This window comes from Ambystoma mexicanum, chromosome 3q (genome assembly GCF_040938575.1).
Source record: "Ambystoma mexicanum isolate Mex_15411 chromosome 3q, UKY_AmexF1_1, whole genome shotgun sequence".
NCBI classification, from domain to species: Eukaryota; Metazoa; Chordata; class Amphibia; order Caudata; family Ambystomatidae; genus Ambystoma; species Ambystoma mexicanum.
Genome location: NC_090926.1, coordinates 97,381,533 through 97,398,618, shown reverse-complemented (window position 1 = coordinate 97,398,618; position 17,086 = coordinate 97,381,533). Strand labels below are relative to the sequence as shown.

At 45.0% G+C, this 17,086-nt stretch overlaps 1 protein-coding gene across 1 annotated transcript in view; it reads left to right on the top strand.

Moving 5' to 3' along the window:
* The window catches only part of NCKAP1L (NCK associated protein 1 like), a 2,015,530-nt gene that overhangs the window by 324,832 nt on the left and 1,673,612 nt on the right, over positions 1–17,086 (top strand). The window contains exon 9 of the mRNA XM_069653209.1: positions 662–818. Coding sequence (XP_069509310.1) covers positions 662–818 — 157 coding nt within the window. The remainder of the gene's footprint in view (positions 1–661; positions 819–17,086) is intronic.

Sequence of the window (17,086 nt, the reverse complement as noted above, 5' to 3'; positions counted from 1 at the left end):
TGGGCTCAGGCTGGTTGCTATTAAAGGATCTTCACTTACCTACGGTGTATGCCTCCTTATTACAATGGTCATTTGAATTAGGGAGCGTTCAGGGGCGGGATCTCATTGTAAGATGGGACAGGAAGTACTAATATAGGAGGATGCATTGCAGCATATCCTACATGTGAAACCTTAGTGGTGCCCTGGCTGAGGCGCCCTGTAGTAGTTGTACAGATACAGCTATGGTTTGCTACATGAACATCAATTGAGAGCCGGCCAAGTACAGCATTCTGTCCATTCCACCCTGCCATGGTTCCAGTGTAGAATCTTCCTGTATAGTGTTTAGGATGTGGAATTCCAGATAGGACTGTGCATATTTGGGGGATGCAGACAGGCCCAAGTACAGCATTCTGTCCATTCCACCCTGCCATGGTTCCAGTGTAGAATCTTCCTGTATAGTGTTTAGGATGTGGAATTCCAGATAGGACTGTGCATATTTGGGGGATGCAGACAGGCCCGCCAAACTTTAAATGATTCCTAACATTTAAAATCCTTTTGAAAGAACACTGTTCAGTTTTAACTGAGAAATGTAGATATAAACAAAAAATAGATATACTTACTTAGTAAAAAAAGAAGCATACCTCAAAGATTGGTTGTTGAAACTGTTTCCATCTCTTTGCAGTTGGATTCTTGTTGACTCATAGCAGCCTAAATACGAATCCGCAGTGTCTGGATCTGTGGAAGCTGGCACTTCAGGGCTCTCTGTGCATCACCCTCGTCCGGGATGAGATTCTGCACATCCATAAGGTCATCGAGGAATTCTTCGGCAATATTAAAGGGTAAGGCACAGCAATCATGAGTACTTAGGCCTGAAACGGGACTGTCATAATGGACAGGTTACTATGAAACGTATGCAATCTTTTATCCAATATTCCCTAATGTGCATTGGAAAAACCCCCAGTCTTGGTTCAGATTGGTGAAACAGTGTGAAATTGTATAAGGAACAATGCTTTGCGAAGTCACAAACCCACAAACAATTGTTGACTATTGCTGAAATCCAGGGAAAGGGGTGGGGTGTGCAAATGTCATGTAACCAGTAATGTCAATAGGGCCCTAACAGGGGACTCTGCAAAATGTGGTGCAGAATGGTGAAACAGTGTGGAATTGTATAGGGAACATATGCGAAGCTACAGACCTACAAACCCAGAGAAAGGGGTGGGGTGTCCAAATGTCATGTAGCAAGTAATGTCCTGAGGGTCCTAAGAGGTGACTGTGCAAAATTTGGTGCAGTTTTGTGAAACAGTGTGGAATGGAATAGCGAACATATGCAAAGTCACAAACCCACAAACTTTTGCTGAAATCCAGAGAAAGGGGTGGGGTGTCCAAATGTCATTTAACCAGTAATGTCCAGAGGGTCCTAACAGGTGACTGTGCACAATGTGTTGCAGATTGGTGACATGGTGTGGAATTTTATAGGGAACATAAGCAAAGCCACAAACCCACAACCAAATGTTCACGTTTGCTGAAATCTGGGGAAAAGGGGTGGGGTGTCAAGATGTCAAGTAGCCAGTATTGTCCGGAGGGTCCTAACAGGTTACACTTCACATTTTGGTGCATATTGGTGAAACAGTGTGGAATTGTACAGGGAAAATATGTGAAGCCACAAACCCACACGCACACATGTGCACTTTTGCTGAAATCCAGAGAAAGGGGTGGGGTGTCCAAATGTTATGTAACCAGTAATGTCCAGAGTGTTCTAACAGGTGACTGTGCAAAATGTGGTGCATATGGGTGAAACAGTGTGGAATGGAATAGGGAACATACACAAAGTCACAAACTCACAAAACCAGAGACTTTTGCTGAAATCCAGAGAAAGGGGTGGGGTGTCCAAATGTCATGTAACCAGTATTGTCCAGAGGGTCCTAACAGGTGACTGTGCACAATGTGTTGCAGATTGGTGAAATGGTGTGGAATTGTATAGGGAACATAAGCAAAGCCACAGACCCACACCCAAATGTTCACTTTTCCTGAAATCCGGGGAAAAGGGGTGAGGTTCCCAGATGTGATGTGGCCAGTAATGTCCGGAGGGTCCTAAAAGGTGACTGTGCAAAATGTGGTGCAGATTGGTGAAACAGTGTGGAATTGTATAGGGAACATACGCGAAGCCACATACTCACAAACCCACACATTTTCACTTTTATATATATATAGAGATATTTATTTATGGTGGTTTTGAAAGTGCCAACTGGGAACAGTCACCATGTAGAAGGAATGGCAGTGGGGATAAAAAGGGGATTTAGAGCATTCAGGAATAGGTAAGGGCCAGCGATGGTGGAAGGGGAGAAATGCAATAAAAGTCATCAGCAATATTACAATAACAGTAAGTGCATTTGTTTCAGTGGAGCAGGGGAACCATTGGACGTGATCGGCGTCAGAGTCTACAAATGTGCAATTGTAGGGTAGTCTGATTCATGAGAAAAGATGCAGAGCAAGGTGTCATTTTAAAAACAATATTTAAGCTGCAGCCTGTGCACAGCAGTTGAAAAAAAACATGCACAAATTAAATGTGCAATGTTTTGCAGCCACCGAAAACTCACTGGCAAAGCCTGAGATGAACATTTCAAGTACCATGAAATAACGTGCAAAAATGGGGAACTTGATACTTGAAAAAATAAAGTTTATCTGCTAGAGGGAGCAGTTGCCTTAGGATATATAGAGACAGTGACATTTTGCATAGCTTCACCTGTTGTCATCGCTAGAGGGAGATGGAGATGTTGCTGTAGGATATATAGTGGTTCTCCTGTGTGAATGAAAACCTGCTCTTTGGCCCATGTATACCGGTTCATACACTAGTTTTGAATAAAGGGGAGCACCGAGAATTGGACAGGCAGGGATGTTTTAACTAATTTGTTTTTTGAAAATTAAAGATTCCTCCTGGACTCTCATGCATTCAATCAATGGTGTCTGTGTTCTCGGAGTGAATTAAATGCATGGATACCTACGGTGAAGTGTGTGTTACAAAAGTCTCTATTTCCATAACTGTGGCATTGAAAAGTGAAGTGACTAATGTGTTGATTACTTTTTATCATTGGCCCTTTATGAAGAAACTATTTGTTTATCTTTAAGTTAATTCAATTATTTCTATTTTTATTAATAAATAGACCTTCTGTGCAACCCTGTGAGTTTCTTGTCCGAAAGGGGAGAGAAGCTGTAAGGAATCAATTCTATTAAACTAGAGGGTCCAGATTCAAAACGTTATTAAATAAAGGAGAATTGGGTGTACCTAGTTTGAGGTGGGTGGAAGATTCCCCTAAATTAGATACCGACTGATTAAAACATTGTGCAAAACTTATCTTCATAGTGTATGTGTGCCTTAAGGTAATTTCATCAGGGATTGTTCAAAGGCTGCCTTGAATAAGAGTGGCTTCAGTAATCTCCTGTGCATGAGGTCCAGGAAACCTCAGATTGTTGGTGAGTTTGTTTCATAAACAGACACCTGCAGTAATGATCATTTATCTGCCAATTTACATTTATTTTCTTGGCATGAGTCTGAGTGAGGGAGAAGGGGCTGGCTGAACTTAAAAGGCAGTGCTTATGGTGTTACTTTCTCGTGAATGAATGTTATGGAGTTCCCCTACTTGACCTCTGGAACCAACACTGAGGTGGTCCCAGGGGCCAGGTGCCATCCCAAACTAGCAGATGCTGGACCTGGAGGAGGTAAATGTGGGATTGCCAGACTTCCCACATTGCACCCCCAGCCATACCAGGGCTCTTACATGAACATCCCTCATAGATAGCATCTTTTAATAAGAGATTATGATTTTTAAACCCCCAAAATGGCAGGTGCCAAACCTGTTACTAAAACTAGAATCCTTTAGTCTGCAGGCACAATTGAGAGGTGTGCAGTGCCAGCACATGAGCCATTCTTGGCCTGAGAACATCCTGCCTATCCTGAACTTCTGTGGCCTTCTGGCCTCTTGACGTCTGCTAAACCGCTGTGAGACCTTCCCAAAGTTTGAAGGCCACAAACCTCACAGTCACTTGTGCCTCAAACACTCACACAGCTAGGAGTACATCACCAAAGGCCCTGTGATGGCTCCAATACATGCCACACATAGGAAAATGCCAAAGGGCTGCTGCCTGTATGCAGCCTATAGGACCACAGTTACAGGAGGAGGTGAATCCAAGATGGCCCTGAGTTCTAAAATATCTCTCAGCCATCTCCTTCCAGTCCAGCTTAGCCCAAAGCACCCAGTCAATCCTGCTGTAACTGGTATCCAGTGATATCACTGGTGAAAACATCGAGGGTGACTTGATATTGTTTTTAAAGGGATCATTCAACACTTTCCCTAAATGTTCTAGTACTGGAGTTTGTTTACATAAATGCACCAGTCCTAAAATCGGTTGGGAAGGGTGTTTGGTGCCTTTAAAAAATATATATCGAGTCACCCTTGATGTTTTCATCAGCAATATTATCACTTGTAACCACTGTAACCCTGTTGTGAAAGAACAGGTTCAAATGCTCAAGCAAGGACCAGCACAGGAACAGAGGTTAGACAACTATTTAAGTCGAGGCTCCCAGTCAGTCTGTATGGGAGTTTTGAGGAAGGGGGTTGGTAAGAGATGTTTGAGAGAGAATGCTACTGGAGATTGTTGAGAGAAGTGCCACGTCAGAAGGGCTTGGAGGAGATGTAGACTGGAATATTGAGGAGGAGATGGAAGAGGGATAGTGAGATGAAGGAGAAGGAACAAAGGGAAGTATGAGTGCTTTTGAGGATGATTAGAAACATCAGAGTAGCCGAGTAGCCAGACAGCGTTAAGAGGTTCCATCAGCCAGGATGGCCCAAAGTAGGTTGTAGAGATAAGAGGAAGAACATGATAGGTTATGGACGTATGCAAAGACCAGAAAGGAAGGGCTGAAGTCCCAGCTAGGTCCCATTGGGTTTAGGGCTCCTCCTCCAACACACTGCCTGTCTCCAGGTCCCTGCAATTGCAAGGGCCGGTACAGAGAGACAGTAGGAGGAAGTGAGAAGAACACAGTAAACCATTGGAGCAAGTGACAGAACAAGAGGACTAATAGTGAGTTCACCAGGATTTGATGCTTTGAGATGACAAAGGTTCAGGACACCCACAAACCTGGGACGAGAGGACTCTCGTAGATCCTTTGTTAGTTTTGTACATTACCTTGGAGATAGCAGCTTCAAGATCCAAAAGAGACCTATGTATAACCCACATACCCAAAAACACTTAGTTCCCTGGGAAGGTTGAACTTTTCATTTAAGGGCCGGTGAACAACTCTACCATCCTTAATTTGCGATTTTGGTGTTTATCCCTGTTTTAACTATTGGGGCCCACCCAGGCTATGACCCCACAAAGAGGAATATGGTTTTAAAGGAAATCCACAGCTCCACAGGTGGTCAGTGCAAGGATTTGAGTGCTGATGTGATATCGTCTGTAGGCGTGCCCATCATCAGTCTGGCCACTTTGTTCTGCATAATTTGCAAGTGATTGGTTATGTGTTTGAGAGACCTAGATATAAGTCTAGGTGAAAAATGGCAGGCAGTGTTCTTCTCCGTTGCTCTGTTGCACCTAGCTGACTGGTGGGGACCCGCCCCTTCACCGCGGCTGTCTTCATTACCTTGTGTCCCAGCCCAGAGCGGCAATGCCTAGGCGGAAAGGTGCAGGCAGTGTTCTGCTCTGTTGCTCAGTTGCACCTGGCTGACTAGTGGGGACCCGCCTCTTTCACTGCTGCTGCCTTCATTACCTTGTCTCCTAGCCCATAGCGGTGAAGCCCAGGTGGAAAAGGGCAGGGGGTGTTCTGCTCCATTGCACCTGGCTCAATGGTGGTGACCCGCTCCCTTCACTGATGGTTCCTTCATTACCTTGCCGCCCAGCCCAGAGTGGCGACGCCCCAGTGGAAAAGGGCAGGCAGTTTTCTGCTTCTTTGCACCTGGCTGACTGGTGGGCACTCACCCCCTTCACTGCTGCTGCCTTCATGACCCTGTCTTCGAGCCCAGAGCAGCGAAGCCCATGCGGAAAAGGGCAGACAGTGTTGTGCTCCGTTGCACCTAGCTGACTGATGGGGTCCTGCCCCCTTCACTGCTGCTGCCTTCATTACCTTGTCTCCCAGCCCAGAGAGGCAAAGCCCAGGCAGAAAATGGCAGGCAGTGTTCTACTCCACCTGTGTTCCGCGACAATGGTGAGCGCATGGGACACACAACGATATTGATAGACATTCTTCTCATTAATCGGACCCAAGCTCTGGCCAGAGATTTTAGTTGGACAGAGGGTCCGGCGCTTAATTGCCAGCTGCTGTGACTGCCTAGTGGGAGAGTGAGATTGAGTCCAGATTGGGCTCAATGTACTGGCTGACATCCAGAAAGCACCTGTTTCTTTTCTTGGAACTCTCTTGGAACTCACTTGGGATCGGTGCAACATTAACATCTACCCCACCACTGACACTGACAAGTACGCGCTACTTCCAGTACCAGTGTATGGGGGAGTTGGACTATGGATGACGCACAAGCCAGTCGGACGTGCCCTTCACCCATTCTGAGCAACTCCTGACTTCTTGATTTTCCGATTTCCATCAGTGGATTTGATTCAAGCCAACGGATTGTGAGGGGGGGGAGACGGTCCACAGGAACTCCTTAAATTGCACACACATTTCAGTCTTTGTTTGTGAGAGCCCATATATTCACTGCTGGGGGAGGAGGCTTGTGACTGCTTGGTTTTGGTGTGGTGAGCGGGGAGTTGGGTGGTGTACTGTGGGAGCTTTTCCTCTGGTTTGTGTGGCATTGATCAGCCTGAAGTAGGTGGGAGTTCCACCATTTAAAGCTAAGACATGGCCAAAAGGAAAGCAGACATTGCAATATCACTAGAACCAAGACAATAGACACATATCTCAGATGTTTAAACCAATTAAGGTGAACACCCTAATTACAGAAATTAAGGGGTTACTTTATGACAGCGATGGTAGTGACTGCCTGAACAAATGTGCCCAAAAGATGAGGGATTAGTCGGTGGTGTGCGAATTGTTATCAAAGGCAGCAGTTTAAACTGTATTGTTACAGTAGCCCCTTTTGACCCACAAATGTTAGATGGCATAGGTAAGGGCTCTACCAACAGGCGACACCCAAAGAGGATGCCCTGGCTCCTTTTGTTATTAGTCACAAACCAGAACACGAGGCCGGGGATTACTATGTCTTACCCGTTAAAAGTACTGGGGTTAGGGAGGGGAATCCAGCAATCAACATCAGAAAAATGTACACCCAAAAGAAGGTGCTGAAGTCCCAGCTAGGTCCCATTGGAGCAAATGGGGGCATTGACCATGGGGGAAAGTACCCAGAGCAATGATAGGGAAAAGAAAAGGTGCCTGTGCCGGCCAATTTGCTGGTTCCCCTGTCAAACAGATTTGAAGTACTCTCAAATATAGGCCCCGAAACTAAAGAGCCTGTGAGGGGATTTAATTCATGGGGACATTAAAAAAAGGTAAGTACAAACTTGTGAGAAAAGGGTAAATAGAAAGCCTGCTCCAAACAGAGAAATTAACACCCAAGACTCAAGCTGCCAGACAGGCCCCGAGGCCTCCACTCCTAGCTTGAGCCCGAGCCTTGCAATCTAAATTTGAAAGTGGAGGAAATTCTCACTGCAATAAAAGACCCAATAGTCAATTAAACTGAATTCTGGTAAGGGAACTGGCAGATGAAATCAAGCTGATTAAAGACAAGGTGGCTTTTCTAGGTACTCGGAATATGGGTCAAGAGAGTCCAATGGCCGATGACATAGCTGCTTGTGGTATGCCGCCACCTTCCCAATAGAGAGAGAGAGTGATATGGCTAGAGGAAAGCCAGTTGTCTTATTCAAGCAATGTACATCTTGCTCTGGGGGCCTACGAAATCCTGTCATATGGCCCCCTTTGGGAATTAGCAATTTGAATAGGAGTCCCTTTAGCAATGGCCGCCTGTCATTATCCGTTCCCAATTTAATTCCAGTGGGAAGACCCGTTAACCATATTTTTGGAATTTGGCGCAATAAGGGAAACATTAAGAAGTGGGAGTAGCCGTGGCTGCCCCTCTATAATAATGACATATGTACCCTGTTTATAAGCAAACATGTATGACGATCAGGAGGCCTTAGTAAACAAATAAAAACATTGGTTTATTGAAAGCTTATTGAAAGCAAAAGCAAGCATATTGAATACCGACCTGAATGAAAGTATTTTGAATACCGAAAGCATATTGAATAACAATCTGATTGAAAGCCAGTATTTTGAACTCAAATTAAATCAAGTACGGTTGAAAGTACCGTTATGAAAGAAAGCAGTTTTGTGAAATCACCTGGCATAAAGGAACTGTCTAATTTGAGTGACCAAGCATTGATATATGATATGACATAAGTCATTAATAACGCATCTGTACACAAGTGTTTCTAGGCCTGACAAGACAAGGGAGGGAAGACAGGGGGAGGACAATACAAACCATCTTACTAGGCTTTGTAGCGACAGTGCCAGAGTGAAGGGGGGATGGAAAAGGAGGAGTGTCAGGAAGAGGTGAAAGGGAGGGGAAGTGCGATCAGGGCAGCAATGCTCTGAGCAAGTTCAACCAGGGCAGCACCGCTCTGGGTGCAGGGGATGCAGGGGACTGTAGCGGTTACAGTTATAGCCCCTATGTGCGCGGTGGCCCGTAGGCAGTGCAGGGGAGACTGATTATGGAGGAGCCTGGTATCCGTATGCTCAAAGGGTAGCCAGGCAACCAGTCGGGCAAGAGCCATAAAGGAACTGTGTAATTTGAGTGAACAAGCATTGGCAAGAGCCAAAAGGATATCAAGGAGTTGTACAGCTTGAGAGAACAAGCACTGGCAAGAGCCATAAAGGAACTGTTTAACTTGAGTGAACAATCATTGGCAAGAGCCGGGAGATGTGAAAGTGCATCAAGTGAATGGTGGAAAAACAAGCAATAATATAGCATCATGAGGATGTGAAATGAGAATGAAGCAAGCACCACTGTCAAGCTGAAGCATTGGCAACGTGTATATGAAGAAGAACATGTGACGTGTGTCAGTTGTGTGACCTGTAACGGGAGGACCATGTGGTCCATCAACTGCAGCCAGACCGAGTACACCCATCTATGGAAAAGCCACTTAAAGCAATGAGATAGAAGCTTGTGATTGATTATAAGGAAATCTTGTGTGATCTGAATTTAAGGAACTGAACTCTATGAAATTGGCAAACAGTAACCAATTCAGAAGAGCTGAGAAATATCCGAAGGAATTGTATTGTTTTGAAGTTGTTGAAAGATTGAAAGCTTTGGGAAGGGAATCCTTTTTTGCACTGTGAACTATTAGAACGTTGGGGAAGGACCAGTGGCTGAGGAGGACATCCGAGAGACCAGAGGAGGTGAGAGTGACTGGAGTGCGGAGGCCATTGTTAAGGAGGAGTGATGCCCGGAGGCCAATTGGAGGCTTTTATGAATTATGGTCCCGAATAAATAGGACTGTGGAATTTATTCTACAATTACAAGGGCATTTACCATGCATAATGAGCAGTGTTTGTATGTGAACTTCATAAGTTTTGCAAGTGTTTTTATGTAAACCTCACCTAGGATACAAGAATCAGAAATTGAGTATGGATACGCAGAGGACATCCCCTGATGAATGTCCAACCGACTTGGTGTTTGGGACAGAAACATGTTGGGATTTTGAAGTATGGACACATGATTTGAATCAAGATGTTATTGTTTGTCATATTGTGTCTTTGTGTCATGCTTTTCCGAACTGAAAGAAACCCAGTATTTTGAATAGTGATCTGAAATAAAAGCAAGTACCGTTATGAAAGAAAGCAGCTTTGTGAAATCACACGGCATAAAGGAACTGTGTAATTTGAGTGAACAAGCATTGGAATGAACCATAACTGAACAGTGTAATTTGAGTGAGCAAGCATTGGCACAAACCGCAAAGGAACTGTGTAATATAAGTGAACAAGCATTGGCAATAGCCATAAGGATATCAAGGAGTTGTACGCTTGAAGAAACAAGCTTTGACAAGAGCCATAAAGGAACTGTGTAACTTGAGTGAACAAGCATTGGCAAGAACCTGGAGAGTATGTGAAAGTGCGACAAGTGAATGGTGACAAAACAAGCAATGATACAGCATCATGAGGATGTAAAATGAGACTGAAGCAAGCACCACTGTAAAGCTGAAGCACTGGCAATGTGTATATGAAGAAGCAAGTAAGGTGTGTCAGTTGTGTGACCTGTAATCAGTTGACCGTGTGGTCTAACAACTGCGCCTAGACCAAGTACACCCAGTTATGGAAAAGCCACATGAAGTACGCACAAAGAAGCTTGTGATTGATTATAAGGGAATCTTGTGTGATCTGAACATAAGGAACTGAACTCTATAAAATTGGCGAAAGGTAACCAAATCAGCTGGAAAATAGCCCAAGGTATTGTACTGTTTTGAAGTTGTTGAAAGACTTGAAAGCTTGGGGAAGGGACCCCCATTTTGCACTATGAACTATTTGAACCTTGGGGAGGGGAAACCTTTTGAAAACCAAGAGCTGGAAGAAGTTCTGAATTTTTAGTTTAACACATCATTTGGAAGCTGACATCCCTACACATTGTATACAAACGGATGTGAGGGCAATTATTGGTTTTGGAGACAGACAGCTATTTGCTGTGGACTTACTGATACAGAGTATCCTTAGTTTTATTTAGGCTGGGAAATCCCACCTTAGAATAGGGCAAGCTAGGCATTTTCCAACCATTTTTCTGTTAAAATAAAAGTGTAAATCCCAAACGTTTAATTCATTTGTCCGTGTCTACTTCCTGATGCCTTCACAGCGCCTACTTTGTGCCAAATGTTCAATGCCATAATTAGCCTGGGGATTGTCCCTGCATCCTGGTTAAAGGTGTAATAATTCTGCTATACAAAAAGGGTGGCGGGGACTCCCGGGCTAACTATCCGGCAATCTCTCTGTAAGATTGTACAGGGAAAACATTTGCTAGGGTCATTTTAAACTATCTACAAGAGTAGGCAGATTCCAACAGTATAATTAGTGACCTTCAATACGGTTTCTGGAAGAATAGAGGACAGTAGAGCAGTGCTGCAGGCTCTTCCTTTTGATCCAGAAACCCACTGTGCAGCAGAAAATGAAGCTGTACGCTGTGTTTCTGGATCTCAGGATGGCCTTTGACTCAAGTCTCTTGGAACATCTTATGGCATATATTAGCAGCTCGAAATACCTCCTCCCCCAGAGCTAGGTTTGATTATCCAGTCATTATGCTCTGAGAACCGAGCCGTGGTTCGCTTTGGCCTTGGTGGTGAGCTAACACACACTTTGATGTTGATAAGGGCGTGAGACATGGGTGCATGCTGGCTTCCTTGCTTTTAGTGTGTATATTCTGGAAATTATTCACACACTTCTAAGAGGGTGTTTGGGTTGCCCCAGGATGGCTGCAGAGAAATATCCAGCACTATTTTACGCGGATGACGCAGTTATCCTTGCGACCACCCCACAAGGACTCAAAACCATCCTGAATTTCTTCCGTCCAAATGTGAACAACTGCAGTTAGATCAGACCACAGATAAAACAAAGGTAATGGTATTCAGAACACAATTTGCTAAACACTGCCCTTTGCTAATCGAAGCAAACAAAATGAAATTGGAACAGGTTAAGCATTTTGATTACCTAGGTGTTAGGTTCCAAGAAAATGGGGGGTGGTCTGTCCGGATTGAAAAATTAAGTATCATCATGGGAAAATATAGCAAGGCCACAAAATCATTTTTTAACAGACATGGCAATGGCACCATCACCCCACAGAGAATGCTGAAAAAATGTCCAAAGGACGTTATTTAAGAAAGTATCAAAATGTATTTGACATGATACATAATTTATGGAAATAGAATCAATCACATATTAATACACACTTCTAAATTTTATTTGCATTGCAGGAAAGCATAGAACTACATAAAAGCTATAAAAGCCATACCATTAAATTCCATACACAGTGAATCATTCACACCTTTATCCACATTCATGCCAAACATTCTATATACATTGAATGTTAGAAAATCACAATAATTATGCCACATGTGACCTGCTGATGGGGTGGAACAAAACGATGTTATTCAACACGTTGCATCGCCATTTGTCTTCTCAACCGGTTTCGACGTAAAGAGATGATTAGGTCAATGTCTTCATCAGGAGAGTCATTACAGTATGATCTATAGTCCTGTGCTTCCGTGGCCAGAACAAGTTGGACACCCTGACCATCACCAAACCCGCATCAGCGCCTTATAACTTAAGGATGAGGGTCAATGCATAAAAGTGCAATGCTGGTTCAGCTACGGCGACAGGCGTTATTCCGTTTTCATTTAGATAGATCTGAGCAATGTTGTTCAGAGATGTCCGCACAGTAATTGGATGTGCGTCCGATTAGAACCAAGTCCGCTCCGTCATGAATCTGTTGGCTAGAGTAGCGCACAGGCACAGAGATATGGGGCTATGGTAACACTGGGCACTAGATACCCTGGAACATAAGTTTCTGAAACATTTGCTATTACTCTCCCAGAGTAATTTTATACAAAACAGACCTGGGTACGAACCCTATCTTGATCTAATCACACCCCCTTTTGAAAGGTGACTTTTTGTCCGCTTTAGTTTTCTGGATACTGCCCTTAGCATCATTCACAAGAACACGGCTTGGCTATGGGAAGGGGGAGTATCCGCTATCTGGGACGGAGAGTGAAACTGTGCAACATTTTATATTGATATGTACTGCATGCTTGAGGATGGTTGAGATACGCTCTACAGGTGATGCTGTGAATTTATTGAGACACCCTTTGATGTCGCACATTGTCTTTGCAATGGTGCATTATATACACAGCAGGCCTTGCAAATTCTTAGAAAATCCCACTAGACCTGCAGGGCGAGTTCCTTAGTTTCCATACTCGACCTAAGAGAAATGCACTTGCCCTAAGGTGATTGGTAACAAACAATTTATCAGTGCTTTTTGTAAAATGGTGCATGTCGCCGTAAGCAAACGTCATATTTGCTGCAATTCTGTCAAGCATGCACAGTGAAACCTGTATTTTCCATTTACTGCAAAGTATGTTTTCAGTAAATGAAGAATTCGTTTCTAACATCCCCATACTCGCCAGCAAGGTTGAGTATAATGGAAATGGTACTCAGCCTGCATAAAAACTACTCACCAATGCTAGTGGGCTAGGGGATTTTGCAAGCCGTGCACAGGGTTTGGATACAAAGAACGAGGGCCCTGAAACAGGTGGCCCCTGAGAATGAGATATAAGAAGGTCCTAGCCCTTATGTTTGTGCCTGTTTATGGAAAAAAAATATCTTAGCCTATACCAATTTTGCGAGGTTGCGAGTATTCTCTCCTCGCATTCTGTGTCTTTTGCACACTTTTAAATATTGAATTTTAGGGATCTTGTTGATTACGAGCCTGTTTTAGCCTTTTATTGATAATGTGGAAAATTATTTTTTTTTAGCAGATATTAATTAGCCATGGTTTATCTGTGTATTTTTTATAATAGCAATTTTCCTTGGTCATTTTATTTCCTGTGTGCTGTGTGGAAATGGATATGTGTTTTATACATGTGTTTGTAAAGTTGAAGTTGTATTGACTGAATGACTGACTGAGATAAGCAGGTGCAATAATCAACGTGAAAAAAGATCAGATCCCGTGTCACTTTGCATGTTGAGGAGATGCAGGATATGCTTTAACATGTGGAGATGGTAGTGGGACTTCTTCTTGGTGATGAATGTGTGCTCCAAAGGAGCACGTTAGGGTACCATTCATATTTAAATGTGATATCCAGATGTGCTGAGTGTCTTCATGGAGCAGCAGGAATCTGTTCTCTTCCTCCGTTGCAAATCCTTAGCATGCAAAACAATAGTTGTGAGACTTGAGGCAATAGAGAAAAGAAGCTGTTATGATTGGTACACATATGCCTAGTGCTTTAGGTATATGCTGCCTCAGCCATGAGATCACCCTACCAGATCAAAACCTCAAAATTGCGGTGGGTAATTACTCGAATTCATGCCATTACTGGGATTTAGCTTTTTTTGTTGTTGAAAGAAATTAACATTTGCACTTTTAAATGTCTTGGATGAATCAGGAGTGTGCATAGAATGCAGGTATGGGACAGCCACATTGTCTAATCAGGCATACATGCGGCCAGAGGACACGGCACACATTGAAACCGATTCGCAGTTTACGTTTCAAGAAGGAATACAACATTCATAAACAAAACGGTTGCACATAAGATGTTCACAGAAGGCACCTAGTAATTAATTGTATGAATAATGTGTGCATTCTTGACGCGTGACCCCCATCACTGTTAGAACTGTGGATCAGTTTCACTATGCACCATTTCCTGCTGCTAGATGTATGCTTCCTTGGAAAATCTGGCTGTTCCAGGCCTGCATTTCATGCATGCTCATGCTTCACCCAACAAAGTTTAAAGTGAAAATGCACCTTATTGTCTACAAGAAAGAAATGTGGTGTTTTGTATTTGTGTAATTTTTAGTTATTCTGCGACCATCAACTGATGAAGAAGCGTATGGGACATCGAAAGCTAATGCCTTGTACCATATCGGCATATTCTTTTTGATGGTTCAATAAAAGGTATCACAACTTGGACATACTGTTTTATGAGCTTTCCAATGCTATTTTAGCATTCCTCCTGTCCAAACTGTTTGCTGGAACACAGTGGCTTAAAGAGGACTTGCCTAGCCATGCCCATTAAAGGCTGCCCCTTTGCTGCCCTCACAACTGGTGAATCTGCTTCGAGAATGTACTAGTGAAGGTGGGTATATCCACATCCCCCTCCAACTTGAAACTGAAGCCAGTCAAACAATTGCATATACGGGTGGCGCCAGAGAGCGTGGCTGAGTATGGCGGAATCGTTGTGAGCTCCAGAGAAGAGCCCTGATTAATCCTGTCTTCTCACGGTCCTGAGTTGGCTTATGAAGACTGAGTGGCATTTGTGATGGTCTGGAGTGGCCAGGCAACACTGGGTGAAGTTTCTGCCCGTAACAAGGCTTCTACAAGCTCCTGTTAAGCCTGGTGCGGCAGAACGGGTGGCGGGCCTTGTAGTAGTGAGCACGACTCCTGGCCCTCTGCCGGAGCCAGCAACGGTTCCAGACAGGTGTCCTTGGGCTCCAGTGCTGGTGTGTGTGGGCCGGCCTGGTGGTATGGTGGGCAGCCCCCAGTCCTGACCAACAGGAGGAGCGGCTAGATGGCGATGCGGCTTGCCTGCCATGAAGGGCTGGTTTGACCATGGCCTGGCCTCGGGCGACTGCAGAGTCAACAGATAACAGAGCTCGAGGAGTGAAGGAGTCTGTGTGCGTGGGTCAAGCAGCGAGGTGCCGGCCAGGTGATTCGGCCGGAAATCCCAAGCGGCTTGGGCACAGTACCAGGGAGGCAGGGGCAAGCTTTACTCCCTGATTGTGGTGGAAGAGTTGGCAAGCACATTGGAGGTTTGACCCTTGCAGGGACAGCGCTCCGAGTAGATCGACGATCTTTGCTGTTTGCACGGCAGCTACAGGGACTCTGGTGTGCTGGTGAAGCATCAGCTGGGGGCTTGCCCGCCGTTCTAGAACACTGGGTTTGGGCTGGCGATTTTTGGTGTAAGACTCCTGCATGTAAGGTGGGGAGGCGGCACCTGGACTGGCTGACTGCGTGGAGTTGATACTGCAGATTACCCCGATTTGCAATGGCAGGGCCATCTGTGGGTGTACGGTTGGGATCTCCCCTGTCTATCTTCACCAGTGGGTGATGCCAACGGGGGTCCCACGGTCTTGTCCAGCCGCAGCCTCACTGATCCATCATGAGGAAAGCAGATGAATCACAAAAGAAGCTATTCTCCTAAGTGTGGCTCAGCAATCAGGGCCCCCGGAGTGTGCTGCAACAGATAGACCAAGGTATGGAGGGGCAATCTCAGGGGAGGTGTCCCCAGACCCGGATTCTGACATTAAGGTGATCCTCTTACAGCTCAAGGCTAGTATTGGCTGTCTGGACTCTAAGCTCGATATCGTAGCTTCCAAGGTGGACATGTTACAGCACAGCATGGCCAAGCATGGTGTTTGTTGTTGAGAGTGTGCACTGCTTTCCAGCAGCAAGACTTCCCCACACCCCATCATAGTACACCTAGTGAATTACCAGGATCGTGCTACCATCCTTCGTCTTGTGCATTCGAAGGGGGAATTGCAGTATGATGGCGATAAATTCCGGCCTTCCCGGACTTTTTGGCCACCGTTCAGGCCTCCAGGAGATCCTCTGGGGGGTTTAAACGGAGACCACATTCAATACTCTCTGTTCTTCGCTGCAAAGCTTTGTATCCACTTTGAGGGAAAGACACAGTTTTTATGTCTCCAGAGTCGGCCAGCTCCTTTCTGGATGGGGTTTAGAGAGTGGCAGGAAGGAATAAATCAAGGCCTTGGAACAGAGCCGGAATCCAGGGCGCAGAGGGCCAGGTGGACCCTGAACATTAAGAACCCCTGGAATTGTTTGTGCGTTGTTGACGGTGGGCCCTGATACTGGTACAAGATGGACTTTTATTCAACAGAACTGGCCCCTCAGTGGCTATCTTGGGTTTTCTATTGATCCTGTGTTGTTTCGGGCTAGCGGGTACTGGGCTGGACACTAGCATCTGGAGCACTGCAGTTGTACTATGGTAGCTATGTAGGGGGTTAGGGGGTGGCTTTCAGGTCGGTTGGGTTTGCCTGTAGGGGTGGGATGGTTGAGGGTTCTACAGTTGGGATTGGGGGTGTTGTTTGTTGGAATTCAAGGGAGGTGACCATGACCTCCTGGTGTGTTGGCACAGGAGTCTCCTTTAGATATGAGACAGTATTGATTCTGTGTTTGTCTAGGCCTTCGGAATGGCCTTTAAGGTAGGCACATGGAATATTAGGTGGGGTGATCAGCTCCTATGGCCAGGGAGATTTTACAATATTTGAGCAGGTATTTCTCCAAGAGACGCATCTTGCACCTTCCTCAGAATCTCGCTGGGCTTCTCCATGGGGCTGTCATGGATACTATTCCTCATATATTCGACCTATGCTAGGGGAATAGCGATCCTGATT